This window comes from Bombyx mori, chromosome 4 (assembly GCF_030269925.1).
Source record: "Bombyx mori chromosome 4, ASM3026992v2".
Classification (NCBI taxonomy): Eukaryota; Metazoa; Arthropoda; class Insecta; order Lepidoptera; family Bombycidae; genus Bombyx; species Bombyx mori.
In genome coordinates, this window is record NC_085110.1 from 13,255,929 (window position 1) to 13,274,090 (window position 18,162).

Here is an 18,162-nt window from a genome sequence, read left to right on the forward strand (position 1 = left end):
AAAAAATCTATAAAGTTTATTTTGAATAATTTCCGTATTTATTATATTTTTAGACAAATATCATCGGTCACTAATTTCAATGGAGATTACGTAGATGCGTAGGGTTACACACCTACGAGTAGTGTATCGATAAACAAGTCGATTACTTGAATATTTTGTATGAAGTACGTTCTTCAATGTATTACAAAATTTTCTAAATCATACGAACCTTTAGGATCTTCTTCTCGACGGATAGAGTTCGTGAGACATATCGATAATCGCGCGAGTATCGCATCAGGTATCGTGTTACGGACACCAAAAAGCTCGAAATGAACGCCCAAGCGGTTTCCATGAAACGCTTCAGCTTTTCAAATGCAGTCTCTTGTTCTAAAAAAAAATTAAAAATATTTATATTTGTAAAAAAAAAAAAGACTGAGGATGATAATGTTACTAATAAAGGTAAGGTTGTCATAATATTACGCCTTTTTAGTAACATTAATTCAAATTAACTAGTATTGGCAATATTTTGTAATAATACAGGGTATACATGTATATACAATTAAACAGCACCGTCGAAATACCTACCTATTAGACTATTAATTTAAAACCAAATCGACAAGGTTAATAAAAAAAAATCATTTAAACCTACAGAGATCCGCAGTTTTTTTTAGTGACGTTAGAGCGTATTGTAAGTCTTCTCGTGTACGTGCCACGGACTGTCTATGTCGGATTGTGCAGTCTATGTGATTTGGTAACCACTTGACACCAGATGAAGCCGTGAGCACATATGTATAATCTACGGAATAAAGTAAATAAAAGTAAAAGGACGTTTTTTTTAAGATTCTTGAGTCTGTCTGGTTGTTGTTTTAGTGAAAACTCTAACTAGATGATGTCCGAGCTTTGCTCTTTTTTTTTTTATAACGCCATCTTGTTCTGTCTTTAAAGCGGTTAGTTGCCCTCAATTAAGAAAAATAGTATTATTATTCGCCAATAGATGTCGGGAAGAGTTGATTATTGAAAACACGAATAAAACAACATTTTCTGAAAATAAATCGTAGCTAGATCGATTTATCGCCCCCGAAATCCCCTGTATAGTAAATTTTATGAAAATCGTTGGAGCCGTTTCCGAGATTCAGATTATATATATATTAATATACAAGAATTGCTCGTTTAAAGGTATAAGATTTAAGGACATTTTACGCCGTTTTTTTTCTATTAATTTAGAAACCGCGCGTCGAGCAATTTCGAATATCGTACACAATAACACAAATTGTTAATAATGAGCCCGAGATTGATAACTGTATTTGAATAACATTTCTTTCTGTATACCTACCGGGCAATGGTGCGTAGTCATCTATGTCAGAGCCGGGCGGATCGCCTTCTCTCTCACCTAAAGCCGGTTTCACATCTCCCTCTTGTACAATTTCCCCTTGTGATTGTTTCCTTCGAACCTGTGCCAACTCTTTCATATTAATCATAAAAAATACATTTGCGCATACACATTTTAATAAAGCGTTACATGTTATTGTATTGTAATTTATAATATAATAATTGACTCATAAATATTGAACGTAAGTGTATGGCAATCTATAAAAGGTAAAATATGGGATAATAAAAAGTTTGTTAAATATCGGAGTATTCGATTTCACATCATAGTGAATGACAAGACCAAAATAAAATGAGCCGTGCAAGGATTTAAAAGCGTTAACACTACTTAGCAGTTATTAGTTAGCGCAAACATGCTGCCGATTTATTTATATTTAACGTGGTCCTGTAAGAAAAGAAAAACAGAGTCGCCAAACAAGCAAAGTATTAGGAAATTCTGAAAAATAAATATAATATAATATTAAATAATGAAATTGTCATATTTGGGATGAAGATTGCTCGTGATAGTTTTTGTAATGATTGTGGATGGCACTCACATACCCTATATAGTTATATGATTCAGATAGCGTTACAGTCCAAGAACCACATTAAACCAATTTTATATTCAACTTTGGTATTCGAATATAATCAAATACTTCGCGTTGACTAGAGTATTAATGAATAAATAGAGAAAATAAGAAAAAAGAAATAAAACCATTTGCAGAAACAATTTGTGCGACATCTAGCATGCTTTTTTTCTACTATGCCAGAAACAATAGACACTCGAAAGTATACAATATACAAAAATGCATTATACAAAAATATTTATTCAAAATTACCTAAAATTAAAGAAACCTGTACTTACAGCATTAAAAAATGTAATATTGGATGTACATTATGTATTTATATTTATTTATGAATTGTATTAGATATTTGGTTCGTCTAAGAATATCCAAAGAGAGAGAGAGAGAGATCTTACCTTATTTTGATAAATGGTAGCGCTTAGTTTAAAGATTTTCAGAAAGAAATTAAACGTATATCATTTTTTAAGTCAAATTATGAATTTATAATCACAAAACTTTTTCAATCAGTTGTGTATTATTTGAATAAAAAATTACAACACATTGATTTATATCAATTCTAATTACTGTAGATTGAGGGAATAGGAACTAGGGGTAGAATTGGGATAAATTTGGGTTGTCACAATGCTTTTGTGAGATTTAATTTTTTTGAATTGAATAGGATTTTTATTTACTGTTTAAAAATACTAAATAGTTTAATTTAGTCATCAGAGTTTTGTAACTGATTACAGATATTGAAAAATTAATTAACTAAAGGTAAGTACCTACCTAACAACTAAATAGTGCTAGCCCTATCGAAAATCTATTGTCCCCATACATGACCAGATTCCACCCCAAAAGCCAAGTTGAATCAGGTCAAGCTAACTTTTTAAGTTTTTGTGTATATTTTTCAATGAACTATGTATGCGTCGTATATGAGAATTGAAGCCTCCAGAACGAATTGAAGTCCATGGGCGACGGTAACCACTCACCATCAGGTGGGCCGTATGCCCGTCTGCCTACAAAGGCAATATAAAAAAAAAAAAGAACCATTTTAATCTCAATTTTATTGGTATTACCCTAAAAAAAACCTCTGAAAATTTGTGTTGAAATTGGAAAACGTTCCCATTCCCCCCCAATCTACTGCAATAATGAATTAAAACAAATTATTTTCCTTAATAGTATTGCGGTGTGGCTTGTACTAGGACGAGTTTACCTCATGCGGATAGGAGAGCGGGTAGCTGCCGAGCGAGAGATGCCGCGAGGAGCGCACGGCGGGCGCGGAGGCGCGGCGCAGCGACACGGCGCGCTGCACGTCCGTCTTGATCGCGGTGGACACGAACTGACCCGCCACACACCCGCACACGTAAGCGCGCACGCACTCCACCCCGTGCCCGACGCTACCCAGCGTTACTTACTAACTGTATCGGTAAATCAGCAGAGGCAACACTCGCCTCTCCAGAAATACAATACAAATCTTCAAGCCAGTTCAGGCGGTGGCTAGGGCTAGTCTAAGAGCTCTCTTGAAATACATATTGATAAGGAAATATTCTTTTTTCCGAATCGTTTCTGCATCGTGCACGGTATGGAGGCGTGGCTGTGCATTAGTAATACAGGACAAAGAGTTAGTCACCTTAAGCTGCATTGCACATATATATCTCTAAACATGTATAACTTAATTCATTCGATCATGCGCTTTTTACGAATGTACCTACACACTTCGCTATTATAATAAACGCATGCCCACTACCAAGGACGACTAAAATTCCCACAAAAATCTACACAAATCGGACATAACTGGAAACATTAATTCCCAAGCAATTATATCAATTTCATTAAAGAGTCCTTTGACATAACAAACAAGCATAGTAAAGGAACACCGTTTTCACAAAATTCCCGACTCCAACATTAAAATAATGTAAGCGATAAATAAGGTCGTACCTTGCCGAATCCCATTTCTTTAGGCGCGTCTTCGTCGGAACTGGATTCGTCGTCTTTCATATGGATGTCGGTGTCATCGAACTCATCAAACATGTAGTAATCGCCGGAACGAATAGCTGTATATACACAACTCTGTTAAATTCCATTTCACATCAAATTACACGTAACTAGAGTTGAAAAAATCGTTATAATATGTTCATTTAAGTGTGACCAAAAATTTTTACTTCAGTAAAATTTATCAAAAGATGATATTTCATTAGGACATTAAAGTTAACAAAGTTTAAAGAAAATTCTAGTTACGTTCTTTTTTTTAAATATTTAATTATATTACAAATGTGTCTGAGTGATTCCATAAACAAAAACACAAAATACGCTTGTGCTAGTGATGATTGCTTGCGAATATTTAAAAACAATCAAACGTGGGAATTCATAAAAACATAATACCAGTGTATTTATTTAACAGAAAAAAAAATATATCTAGGAGACCAGCACACATACATGCATATAAAGCCTTACAAACAATCATGCGATCAAATAAGCCGGCAAAACAGCACAATTATTTTTTTTACATTATATTACAAGTTCCCAAATTAATAGAGAGCGACATGAAGGGTGTCCCCGCCACGATGTTACTTGCCTAAATACCAAAAGCTGCGGAGGGTTAGAAACGCAGATACAAGGTTAGAGCGAATTTCGACTGAACGTTACCCTTCTGATGGCTCGCGGGCGGCTTATACGGCGGCCTGTCTCGAACTACAAGAAAAAAGCACAACTCAACTCGCAAGTCGCAAACCGAACAGCACCCTATAAAGTTTACGAGGAGCGCGTCCGAGACAAGCTCAGGATGTTAACAACACAACAGTTTTCAGGATATTGTTATTAAAGCGTAGACGAGAAGACAAAGTTGTTCCCTATACATCCCCATTGAGTATGTTTGTAGGAAATGTAATCGCACACTTCTATTGAAATAGTTTCATGAAATTCTTTATGAATCCAATGTTACATTTTAAATGAACACCATTAGTTAAACACAAGTATCTGTAGGCGAGTTTAGTACCATGAAATTTTGTTTAGGTAATGAATTTCAAAATGTAACATTTTTGCATCGAAGTTTGGTGCAACAGCAAAAGGAAATCGAGTATTAAAAATGGTACGCAGAAAAATCAAGTCTTCATTATTGTTAACACGAACCAACACCCATTGTCCAATTGACAATTGATTTACCTTCGTGCCTCTTCGAATAAACTCTTCTCCTAAACGCGAATTCTGATTGAATTCCTATTTGGATAAAATGTTATAAATTAAAAATAAGAAGAATTTCAAGGATGCTGTACAAATTTTTACATCGTGTCACATCGATTCAGTGTATATTCAGCCGCATGATAAACAGAGGCTCAGTAATAACTTTCGAAATGAACAAAACCAAATTCACGTCAATTCAATTAATTTTTTTTTTATTTATTGATTTCAATTTCGAGATGTTTATTTATATTCAATTGTGTAGATGCGATAAATACCAGGTCAGAGGGTGGACAGTAAATTATTAAAAATTAATCAGACCAATTCTGATTAATCTTAATTTAATAGTGTAAGAACGATTACTGAGCCTCAACGTGTCCCGCACTAATAAGTGCACATCGAAAATGAATCAATTACACGTATGGTGAGAGTGAGGCTCGGCGCGGCTTGACTGCGATATAAGGGACGTCCGCTGCAGGACGCTCGGGCTCGCGACCGTGTGGCGCCGGCGCACCGGGGGGGGAGAGAACACCGGGTACGACTCCTCCGGACTGCGGGCGCGGGGGTTCAACTCCGACGAGGGGGGGGACTCGAACGATATGCGTCGCGGCTCCAGGTACGCCTCGAGAGAGACGGTCATGAGGGCAGAGGACGGGGAAGGCGGACCGGGCGCGGGCAGCGCTGCCGGGAGGGGCAGGGGCGACGGGGTGGGGGAGCGGGAGGGTGGTGCGGAGGGTTCACTGAGTGGGGTGTGGAAGCCGCGCTGGGAGGCGGGACTGTCGGGCGTGTGGTAGCCGCGGCCCGACGTGTCGGAGTCTCCGCGCACCAGCGGCACTTGTTCCGACTGGCCACCGGGACTCTCCTCGTCCTCTTCTGCTTCAACGAGGCGCGAAGTAACAACAATTTTAACGGTTCAATTACAATTAAAAGTAATTTACGGGATGTTAATTGAAAATCGAATGCAACACTACGATTTCTGTGATTCATTTGATACAATTCCGTAATGTTCAGTTTACCGATAAGAGTTTATTCAGAAATACCCTATCAATAAAATGGAAAACAAAATATTCTTTCTTACCGATATCGTGGTGAGGTGGTTCTTTACTAATAACACCCTGTATTTTCTTTTGATTTGCTTTGATCCTCTCCATTTTAACTTTGATTTTCTCTAATATCTTTTTCTCTTGTTCCTCTTGAACCAACATTTGTTTTTGTCGTAATTCTTCGATCAACTCGGCTCCTCTGTAAAACGTGATGCCATTGGTGAACGCCTATGCCGAGACGAAGCTTAAGCTTGTGTGAAAGCTGACGTCCGATACATACCTGGACGCGAGTACTGTGGTGGCTTTACTTTCATCGATGACTCTAAAGAAATAATAGCTATGGAACAGACGGCGCTGTAATATCAGAAACGCAAAACATACTCCGTCCCAAGCGAGTCCTATGTCTTCTTGAGGTACCGAACATATAGGATCCTGAAATGTTTTAACAAACTCTTACATCAGTTCTCAGATAAAATTATAACACATTCACATCATCATTCATCACCATTATCCTGCCCTTCTCCCAGTCACCTGGGGTCGGCGCAACATGTCTTCTCCTTCCATACTCTTCTATCATATACCATTTCTTCGGCCACTCCCTTCTTACCCATATCGTGTTTCACGCAATCCATCCGTTTCTTCTTAAGTCTACCTCTTTGTCTATATCCTTCCACATTCATAGTTAACATTCTCTTACCAACCTCATTTTCATTTCATCTCATCATATGTCCATACCATCCCAAACGCACACTTCTCAGCTTCTCTGTCACGGGTGCCACTTTCAGACTCCCTTTAACATATTCATTCCGTATTCTATCCATTCTCGTAACTCCACACATCCATCGCAACATTCGCATCTCTGCTGCATGCAACCGCATTCACATCAACGGCCATTACCTTTTCATAGTTCATCTTGATGAACCTGGCGATGTTTCCGCCGGCGAACTTATCGACGCAGCCGATACCCAGCAGCTGCACCAGCCAGCAGGCGTGCTCCTGCAGCACCGAGATGAACAGACAGCCCGGTATCTGCAGCAACGACTTCACCACTACAACGGACACGTTGTACCGAAGTAGCCACGACCACCTGTGGATTTTTATTTTTATTTATTGCTTAGATGGGTGGACGTGCTCACAGCCCACCTGGTGTTAAGTGGTTACTGGAGCCCATAGACATCTATGACATAAATGCGCTACCCACCTTAAGATATAAGTTCTAAGGTCTCAATACAACGGCTGTCCCACCCTTCAAACCGAAACGCATTACTGCTTCACGGCAGAAATAGGCAGGGTGTTGGTACCTACCCGCACGGACTCCCAAGAGGTCCTACCACCTAGAAATCAGATAATTTCGTTTGTTTTTACTTACCACTGTAAAATCGCTTCTTTCGGTCTCAAATAAAAGTCAGTTCCTTGCCATAGGAAAATAAACGAGCCGATTAGATATCCCATTGAGAAAAGATTGACTCGGTTTGTGCCCGTCATGAACATTATGGCTAGAGTAACCCACAGCATCCCTAAAAACACCATGCGTTTCACTACGTCCAGCCACGTACTGTAAACAAAAAAACAATGATAAAATTTAATCCTTTAAAGATCTAGCACTTATTTCATGAGGTATACTTATCTGATATAGTTTTACGATATAATGCTAAATTAAATTGTAACGTCGGCAAAACAATTATCTTTACTGGTATGAAAGGTAAGATATTCAACCGTAATCAATTGAACTAAGCTATTGTCAGGTCAGCTACACTGACCGGACGGGGTGTTGGTACTTATGACTTATACTTAAGAAAGCTAGGCAGGTAGAAAGGTAGGCAGCGGCTTGGCTGGTAGGCAGCGGTTTGGCTTTGCCCCTGGCATAGCTGAAGTCCATGTGCGACGGTAACCACTCATCATCAGGTGGGCCGTATGCTCGTCTGCCTACAAGGGCAATAAAAAAAAAGCTACACGTACGTCACACAACCGAGGAAGTCCGGAACAGGGTTGACGAAGTTCGGAGTTTCCCAGTCCTTGCCGATGTCTTCGCTGTTGGAGCCGCCGGGATACTCCGCGCCGTGCGCTTTCTCGAGCCGGAACACGCGGAGCTGTCTCGTCGCGAACAGCAGCAGGAAGTAATCGAAGATCAGTTTAATGGCGTGCGGGGGCTCCTCGGCGTACGGCAGGAACAACCATGTGCGGATGTGCTTCATGCGCTGCGGAACACGACGTCGAACAAAACATATTAATGGTGCTTAATTTGATATCAAATTCAAAACCTTAGGCTTCGGCTGATTCGGCCTCGGGCTGATCCTAATTTAAAAAAATTTTTTTTTGCGAAATTACTAGTAGTAAGTTGCACAGATAGATACTATCGCTCTACCGATTTCTGTTGCAAAGCAGTGGTGCAGTGTATAAAAAATGAGACGGCCGTTATGTAATACAATTGAGACTAACACCCGTATCTTTAGTCGTTCACACGAGCACAACTCGACTCGACTCAACCTCCAACGCGCGTTTTGGTATGCTTAGTCGTAAAAATAAACTCCACTCAAACGTCCTTGGAAAATTTTCCTAACCGGAGTGAAGTGATCGAACTGTCAAGTTAAGGTACGTCGCGACGTACCTTGAACGTTCCTCAAGGCTGGTTTTCTATCAATGACAAATAGTATGTGGACCGCAAATGGAAATATATGATATTGTTGTGCAATGGCCTGGATCTGTGCATAATTCGCGCATATTTTGATAATTTAATTTTGATAATATTTATTAATAAAGTAAATAGTTCGAGGTTAGACATTTGAAACTCTTTATTTTATTTACCTACATAAGAGACATATTTTGCTTACTACCTGATAAATAAAGTCAATGCGATTATAAGTTTTATTTATATAATAGGAGATTGAGGGTAGACGTCGCCTTGTTAACATCTACAGAAGTTCGATCTGTTTTCAAAAATAAATTACTGCAGAAATAGTGTGTAAAACATTGTGAAGTGAACGTAAATGCTTAAATCAGTTCAGAAACTAAGTGAAAAATACAAAACGTTACAGTAAATTCGCTAAACAAGGTTCTAAATGCAACCAAGTGCTCGGTGGCAAAGCGGTTACTTTGCACTGCAAGAAAACTTACAAATCAAGAAAAATTTAAAAATAATTTAAATGAGGAACTAGTGGAAGAATATACTTACAGAAGAATTAAAGTTAAGTGCTATATTCTTAGAATATCATAATCTAAAACATAATCAAATAAGCAAAGTCACTAGTCTCATTTGAATTCAGCGCCATCTGTTGAGAGGTGCTATAGTACTGAAAACTTGGTATCACAGATCGATACAACATCTCACTACCGATATTGCGCCATCTAGCGACGATAAGAATAACTAAAAATGGATAAAATTACAAGTTTGTTGGAATCTATTCAAATTGAACAAAAACTCCAAAAGGAAGAGATGAGAGAAATGCAAAAAAATATAACAAAGAGTATTAACAATAACATAAATGAAAAATTTAACGAAATGGATCTCAAGTACAAACACTTGGTTGAAAAATTGGATATTCAAGAAAAACAAATAGATTACTTAGAGAGAGAAAACAAAAGGAGAAATTTAGTTTTTTTCGGGATAGAAGAAGAAGAGAGAAGTTACTTCCAGCTTTATACAAAAGTAACTTACATAATAACGATGAACATGAAGTTATCTTGTGAGAAATACGATATAGAGAACATTAAACGTATCGGTAAGAAAGGAAACAAAGTTAGGCCCGTTATAGTAACCCTTACAACACTAGGAAAAAAGATAGAGATCCTGAAGAATAAAAAATCTCTAGCAAGCACGTCATATTATATACAAGAAGATTATCCCAAAAAAGTTTTGGAGACAAGAAAATCTTTGAAAGTTACAGTGGAAGAACTCAGACAGGAAGGAAAGGCTGCAATCATTAAATACGATAAGTTAATAATTTTAGAGGATAAACTACCAAAACAACATCAACAGTCCAAAAAGAGAATGCTCACACCGTCTCCAGTTACTCAAAATAACGCAAAATATAAAAAAAATAGAGAGCAGAATAAGTTAAGCAGGTCAGATATAGCTAGTTTCTTCGTTCCACAAACCGACAATGAGAAGCCCTCTCAGGTAAGCGATTCTAGAAATCATTAGCAACGAGCCCTGCCCTCTTTGACTCTCCCAATCCGGCCAGTCACCGTGGGAGCAGTAGACTGCAACCCTCCAGCTAACTTAAAAGAAAAAAATACATCTCTCAACATTGGCACATTCAACGTTAGATCATTAAGATCAGAACATAGATATGTAGAATTGATATACTCGCTACAGAAAATAAAAATAGACGTATTAGGCTTGGCAGAAGTCAGGAGAATGGGATGCAATATTGAAGAACATGAAGATTATATCTTCTGCTACAAAGGAGAAACGCCAGGCTTGTATGGTGTGGGCTTCTTAGTTAAGAAAGAGCATAAAAACAAGATACTAAGCTTCTCAGGCCTATCCGAACGCGTGGCTATGCTGCAGATTAAATGTAACAATACGACACTGTCAATAATACAAGCCTACGCCCCTACAGAGAGAGCACCAGAGGAGGATATCAACCTATTCTACGAAACTCTAGAAACAGCGCTAAGCCAGGCAGGCAAACATGTTCTTCTTATCGGCGACTTTAACGCTCAGGTAGGTCAGACAAGCACGAACGATAGTATAGTCATGGGAAAATTCGGATACGGAAAACGAAGCGAGAGAGGGGAAAGGCTTGTGCAATATGCCTTGGAAAACAAACTATCGATCATGAATACATTTTTTAAAGCCAGGAAAAATCGTAAATGGACATGGCTGTCTCCCGATGAAAATACTAAAAATCAAGTAGATTTTATTCTATCGAACGAACCAAAAAAGATAAGGAAGTTAGATGTTCTCAACGCCTCAGGATTTAGATCAGACCATCGCCTAGTCAGAGTTACATACATGCTAAAAAAAGAAAAGGAAAGCAGAACAACATTTAAATCACAACCTAAGCCCCTCAAAACAGAAGAAGATATTAGCTGCTATTTGCAGAACTTAAAACAAAACATACAAGAATTGAACACACAAAACGACGAACACGATGTACAAACATACTACAATACATTAGAAAATGTTATTAATAAGAGCATGCCATCAAAAAAAAAGGAGCCAAAAGTAGATACTGTTGGAAAAATTCTCAGTAAACATACACTGGATATGCTCAGAAAACGAACAGAACTAGTACAAAAAAAACCAAAAACTGAGGAAATGAAAAAGGAATTAAGTACTTTGTATAAATCAACAAGCAAGGCCATAAAAAAAGATTACCAAAATCATAGAAATAGAATAATAGAGGAGAACCTACATAAATTTAGAAGTTCCAAAAGAGCATACAAACAGCTAACAACACACAAAAACTGGATCCAAACCCTAAAAACAAGCACCAAAGAGACCAAAACTAGAGACAGTGTAATAAATTGTGCTACAGAATTTTTTAAAGTACTATATGGCATGAAAGCTGACATCTCTTCGAGTTCAATTGCTTATTATTCTAGTAAGGATTGCAAGTATTGTAAAATCGCTTTGGAGAAGGTTGATATAGCACCAATAAGCGGTAAGGAAATTATCAAACACATTAAAAAGATGAAGCAAGACAAAAGCCCAGGACCCGATGGTTTACAAAATGAGGCTATAAAGACTGGTTCTACTTTGTTAGTTCACCCTCTTACTTACTTGTTTAACAAAGTACTCGATACTGGGGAAGTGCCAGAACAGTGGAAAAGATCCGATATAATCTTACTGCTCAAAAAGGGAGATCCAAATGACATAGGCAACTACAGGCCTATTAGCCTCCTTTCGAGTATGTACAAGCTATTCACATCAATTTTACAAAGCAGAATGACTCCAAAAATTGATGAACACCAGCCGATCGAACAAGCAGGTTTCCGTTCGGGTTTTTCCACAATAGATCATATACATGTTATACAACAAGTTACAGAGAAATATAAAGAGTTCAATAGACCACTGTACATAGCTTTCATCGACTATGCTAAAGCCTTCGATACAATCGTACATAATTTCATATGGAAAGCCCTAGATAAATGTCACGTTCATGATAAATACATAAAAATATTAAAAAACATCTATGATGGAAGTATCAGCAGAGTCAAACTGGAAAAACGGGGAGAGGACATAAAAATCTGCCGAGGAGTAAGACAGGGTGATCCTTTGTCGCCTAAGCTGTTTATAGCAGTACTGCAGCTTATCTTTGAAAATGTACACTGGCCATCGAACGGAATCAAAGTAAATGGGAAGCGACTTACACATTTGAGATTTGCTGATGATATCGTTCTCTTCGCTGAAACAAACGAAAAACTCGAAAAAATGATAAATATTTTAAGCGAGGAAAGCGAAAAAGTCGGTCTCAAAATGAACCAAGACAAAACCAAAGTAATGACAAACAGTAGTACTGATAAAATCAGCTTGTATGGCAAACCGTTAGAGTACGTAAACAGCTATATATATCTCGGAAAATTAATTTCATTTAAAGACAACAACGATGAAGAAGAAGTCGAACGCCGAATCAATATAACTTGGAGAAAATTCTGGAGCTTAAAGGAAATTCTAAAAGGGTCCTTCCCTCTTCATCTGAAAAAGACTGTGATGGATACCTGTATTCTTCCGACTCTCTTATATGGGTGCCAAACATGGACTTACAACACAAAAATAAAATCAAAATTAGCGACCTGTCAGAAAGCGATGGAAAGAAGTATATTGAATATAAGAAAAATACAAAGGATAAGAAGCGAATACATTAGAGAAAAAACAAAGCTGATAGATGCTCTCAGGTACGCTCTGACACAAAAGTGGCGCTGGGCAGAACATCTTGCGAGATATACGGATAAAAGATGGACATTAGAAATTACAACATGGGAAGGACCAGCGGGCAAAAGAAGAAGAGGACGACCAAGAAGCAGATGGATCGACGAAATAACAGCAGCAACTGGAAAAGAATGGAGAAACAAAGCCAAGGATAGGGAAGAGTGGAGCAAGCTGGAGGAGGCCTATACCCGAATGGGGTTTCAAGCACAAATTTATATTTAATTTTGTAATTTTTATTTGATAAGGTGTTTTTTTCTTTTTTTTTCTTTTTTCTATTTGTGTTTTGGAAATAAAATGGGCTTATTATTATTATTATTATTATATAATAATAAACTGGTGGTTGTGGAAAAGCACTTCAACAACACGATGCAACCAAAATCACACAAAAGCGGCGAATAAAAATACAAAGCCGGATCCGAAATCTAAAATAATAATAGGTTAGAAAATAAATAATACACTTTCAGATTTACCGCACGCACACATATTTACAAATAACTCAGCAACCAAATCATCAAACAAGTTCATCTAGTGTCAAACAGACAACGGCAGCTTGACTTTGACATTAAACAATGACCATAGACTACAGAACTCTATGGGTTTGATGCTAGCTTGATCAAATTTTCATCATTATTACCTCACTCGAGGACAGTTGAGGAATATTGTAATGGTCGACTAAAAATACCAAACTCGAGTAAGTTTGGAGGGAATTCTTGAGCATCATCGGATGAGTTAAGAGTGGAGGACTATTTTACGAAACGTCTAAAGATACGGGCATAAGACCTCGTGTCCCAAGGTGAATAAAGGTAATCAATAAAGTCGTTTTCTCTGGGTATCCATTGATGCATCGCATGCCACTTAAAACGATTTTTTTTAATTGCAAGATCATACCGAGGAATCCCCACTCCAAGGGTAGGACACGCACAGCTGCGGCAGGAAGCCGACCGCCACCATGTACTGCACGGGCACGAAGAAGGTGACGAAGCAGGCGAAGGCCGGCCACAGCCGAGCCTGGCGCGCCCGCCGCGCCGCCACCAGCGCCAGCAGCCACGCCGCGTACAGCACGGCGTACACGTCCATGCGGGACCCGATCACGCCTATCAGGCAGATCAGCGTCACCTGGAACCGAACCACTTGTCATCCTCTATTCTAATTTAAAATTATCCGATTGTAATCGAGTCGGTAAAACATTAAATATTATTTTTCTCCTACCTACGCCGAAAGTTCGGTTTTCGTAACTTTTCGCCGTTGTTGTGCTCGGGTAATTTGCAATATTGTGTTTAGTGTAAAAGTGAAATAAACAAAAGGCAATAAAATTTAATAGTGAAGTATTAAACAAAGATGAGTTCATCAGACAATCCTTATTCAATTAGTAGTAGTTTATTTAAAAATTAAAAAACAGTGAAATTGTTTTATTTATGAGTAAATAAAAAAGTTCGTTTAGCTTATTAGCTCATCGAAAACTCACCTCCACTCCGAATTTGTAAAATCCGTAATTAACTAAATATTTAATGCAGTGGATCAAGTCTTTGTCGGCGTCCTTGCGCGTGATATCGGGGAACATCACTTTTTCTCTCTCTTTAGGCGTCATCTCTAATTCCCTGAAAAAATAAGGAAGTTACTCAGGGAGACAAACGATATTTGGTTCTTCAAAATTACTAGCACTATTCATGAAATAATAGAGTTTATTATCGACAGATCTTATTGTGCATATTATTTAGGCTGGAATGGTTAGTGATGAGAGCATGTGATATCTGAAAGGATTCCAAATCGTATCGTGCAAAATCAAACAATTAAGGTTGGCGGGGACTCTTTTGGGGGATTTTTTTGTTCATTTGCTATCGATATTTGTTTCTGTATTTTTAATTGTAGTTGTGTATTAGTAATGTATTATTTGTTTAATACTGGTTTATATGATTTGCAAAAGGTACTCCCATTACGGTTTTTTATTACCTTATAGTCTGTTGTCGATAGGTGACCAAGGAATAGAACGTAAACACAGCTATCAGTCCTATATAGCCTTTGAGTAGAACCACTAGAGGTTTCTCACGTGTCGCCTTGTGGAACCCGATCCATTCTGCGTTGTTGTACGTGTTCGTGACTATGTTCGTCGATGTCTCGTTAGCTTCAACCTGAAAATGTAACAGCTGATTCATACTAATTTCTTTTAATAGTTCTTTAATATTTAAATACAAATCATCAGCCAGGATCAGTAATTAGTTTTAATAACAATTATAGTTTTTATAAACATATAGTGTTTATTAAAATTTAGCATTAGTGCTATCTATACTAATATATAAATCTACAGTGGTTTTTACGGATGTTCCGTTATAACTACTGAACCATGCATTCGATTGACTTGAAACTTGGTATCCACGTAAAAAATACATGTACTTAATGGATAGGCTAATATTTATATTAGTGTTGGACTCCCTACACCAGTTGCGGGGGCGTTAATGATGAGAATCTTTGTGGGGGTGAGAAATAATAATGTTAATTTTAAATGCCCAGCGAAGCGGACGGGTACAGCTAGTCACCAATAAACTTACAACACGCAAAGTGATGTGATAGGGCTCTGCTCTGAAGTCGGCTGATAATGTATGGTAAGCAAAAACATTAGAAATTAAAGTTAAAATTAATCAATACAAAATACTCACTGAGGTACAATTAACTTCGAACAAAGAATGTTTGATATAATCAATCTGATAGACCATTTTCGCCATAAAATAAACGCTTATTAGAGTTGATATGAATAACACGCATATTCTTTGTTTCCGCGAACTGAACCACAGAGCTGGTGATATTATTATCATGATGGGAACGTGCATTGCGCATACCTGAAAATAAAATAAAAATTATCAAAAAACTCAACACAAAAGCTAGTCACTGAAAAACCACCAAAGGTACTGTAGGCGCGCGAGTTCATGTCCATCCTGAGGAATGCGGTAGTGCTGTGACCTAATTAATTATGGTAATGTCGATAATTACTACCGATTTAGTCAACAGCTGTCAATTTGGTTTAATGTAAATTAAGGTAATTTTGCAATTTATGAAATAAAATAAATGTGATAAGTAATTGCTTATTTATTTCTAATAGAGAAAAATATTTTTTAAATTCCAATTCAATCACTATCGAATGAAAGACAACCGACAGATCAGAATCGGAATCAGAATGTATCTTTTTTCAGTAGGTTTTTTTTCTATCTGAACTTGTTGCAAGCGTTGGAACAGTCATGGTTAAATAACACAATAGCGTTAGCGTAAATTTTCGATATCGATAAGCGCGCGTCACAACCGTCACGAACAACACTCGACGTCAGAAAAATGCGGGGAGGCGGGCGAAGGTGGGGCGAGCTGTCCCCCGCGCGTCGCCTCTGGCCCCGATGGACATGAACTCGCGCGCATACAGTACACGAATGTCATTTCTCAAACAAAAAAACGACAAAAACTCGGCTTAGCTTAGATAATGTGAACTATTATTATTAGAACCAAACTATTATTTTTTGTTAAAAGTTTTTGCTGAGTAATCAATTTTTTTTTTTTTTTTTTGTAAACCCTACCCGCTTTCACTCTCACGCACACATTATACAACTAAGATTCCTTTTTATTTCGCAAATCGCAAAGTTTATACGAACAGTTCAATAAATCATTTTAAGTAAATCAAAGAGATTTTACAACAGCGACGTACATACTACGTACATATCGAGGGGTGAAAGGTTATTTGATTTAAGCGACATTTCGCTTAATACGCGACATATTTTATCTTTGTAATTAAAGGTGCATTTTGTATGTTATTAGCATCAACAGTTCCATGTTTTTAATTGAACACCAATTAACTTTACTCCATTCAAACAGATGAAGATTTTTTTTCGGATGATATTATTTTGTAATCATCAAATTTAAATAAATATAAATAAATATAAATTTAATAACGATCACGCCACGTTAACTGGTCCCGTGCTAAGTTCGTAAAGAACTTGTGTTACAGGTACCAGATAACGAAAATAAATGTAAGATTTTTATTATACACATCTATACTAATATTATAAAGAGGAAAGATTTGTTTGTTTGTTTGTATTGGATAGGCTCCGAAACTACTGAACCGATCTGTAAAATTCTTTCACTTTTTGAAAGCTACACTATTCCCGAGTGACATAGGCTTAATTTTTTTTTTTTATTTGGGATCCTTACTAATACTCCCAAGGTGTAAAAAAATTACCTAAAATATTCTTTACATCGCGTGCCCTGTGAATGTACTACGACTTTGTAGAACACATTATTAATTACAAAATCGGGACAGCATATGTCTAACTATTATAGTTATGCAGCAATAAGTACTTTTTTATTTAAAAAAAAAAAACAACGTCAAATATCGTTGAAATTTTTGTTTAAGACCCGAACGGAGCCGGGACGGGCCGCTAGTCCATATATAAAATGGCACTCCTGTAAATTTTCAAAAATCAAATACCCTTTCATCCCTCGATATGTACGCGAGCACTCACATTCATAACGCAGAGCAGCATGAGGGACAGAAATATGATCTTGATGAGGTGTATGTCGAGGTACACGAAGACTTTGTCGGTCCAGTGTCGCAGCGCGCGGCGGCCGGCAATGAGCGCGTCCGCCAGCGCCGCTCTGAGCCCGCTCGACGCCCGCTCCGTCACCGTGGGCGCGTACGAGCGACTGCGCGACGCCTTCCTGCTCGGTTACAGAATTACACAACTAAATAAACAAATAATATTATAATGAATGATGAAATAGATAAATAATATAACGAAATAAATAATATTTTTATTTCAAAGCTTGAACTGAATAATCGAAATTATTGGTTAATTTATTAGTATTATGATATAGTATTCTATTCAATACATAGATAAATTAGATGCAAAAATCAGCACACACATCATGCAGAAACAAGCTGCCATACACACAATCACCATCATCACGAAAGTCTTGGGAGATACGGTCTTCGTAGGAGGGGAAACTGAGCCACCTTTTCCCTGAGGGTCTCGGGGCGGGAGCTCAGTAAACCGAGCCTAGAGCTCGAGTAGAGGAACTTATAATATAGTATTCTATTCCTTCTTTCTACTTTAATTTTTATCTGTGTGATTTTGATGGCATCACATATTGCTTAAACGTCTTTAGAAATGTAAGCGTTTTG

General features: G+C 37.6%; 1 protein-coding gene across 10 annotated transcripts in view; it reads right to left on the reverse strand.

Annotated features, from left to right (window-relative positions):
- The window catches only part of LOC101740203 (piezo-type mechanosensitive ion channel component), a 64,626-nt gene that overhangs the window by 20,911 nt on the left and 25,553 nt on the right, over nt 1-18,162 (reverse strand). For 3 of the 10 annotated variants that reach the window (XM_062668314.1, XM_062668311.1, XM_038010765.2), the window contains 16 exons: nt 17,504-17,699; nt 15,659-15,838; nt 14,955-15,133; nt 14,470-14,602; nt 13,893-14,120; nt 8,087-8,325; nt 7,497-7,682; nt 7,025-7,214; nt 6,408-6,559; nt 6,163-6,326; nt 5,070-5,123; nt 4,554-4,598; nt 3,846-3,961; nt 3,121-3,246; nt 1,313-1,430; nt 209-366 (listed from right to left, as the gene is read on the reverse strand). In XM_062668314.1, coding sequence (XP_062524298.1) covers nt 209-366; nt 1,313-1,430; nt 3,121-3,246; nt 3,846-3,961; nt 4,554-4,598; nt 5,070-5,123; nt 6,163-6,326; nt 6,408-6,559; nt 7,025-7,214; nt 7,497-7,682; nt 8,087-8,325; nt 13,893-14,120; nt 14,470-14,602; nt 14,955-15,133; nt 15,659-15,838; nt 17,504-17,699 — 2,464 coding nt within the window. The remainder of the gene's footprint in view (nt 1-208; nt 367-1,312; nt 1,431-3,120; nt 3,247-3,845; nt 3,962-4,553; nt 4,599-5,069; nt 5,124-6,162; nt 6,327-6,407; nt 6,560-7,024; nt 7,215-7,496; nt 7,683-8,086; nt 8,326-13,892; nt 14,121-14,469; nt 14,603-14,954; nt 15,134-15,658; nt 15,839-17,503; nt 17,700-18,162) is intronic. The other 7 variants (XM_062668310.1, XM_062668309.1, XM_062668313.1 and 4 more) reach the window with 7 other exon arrangements.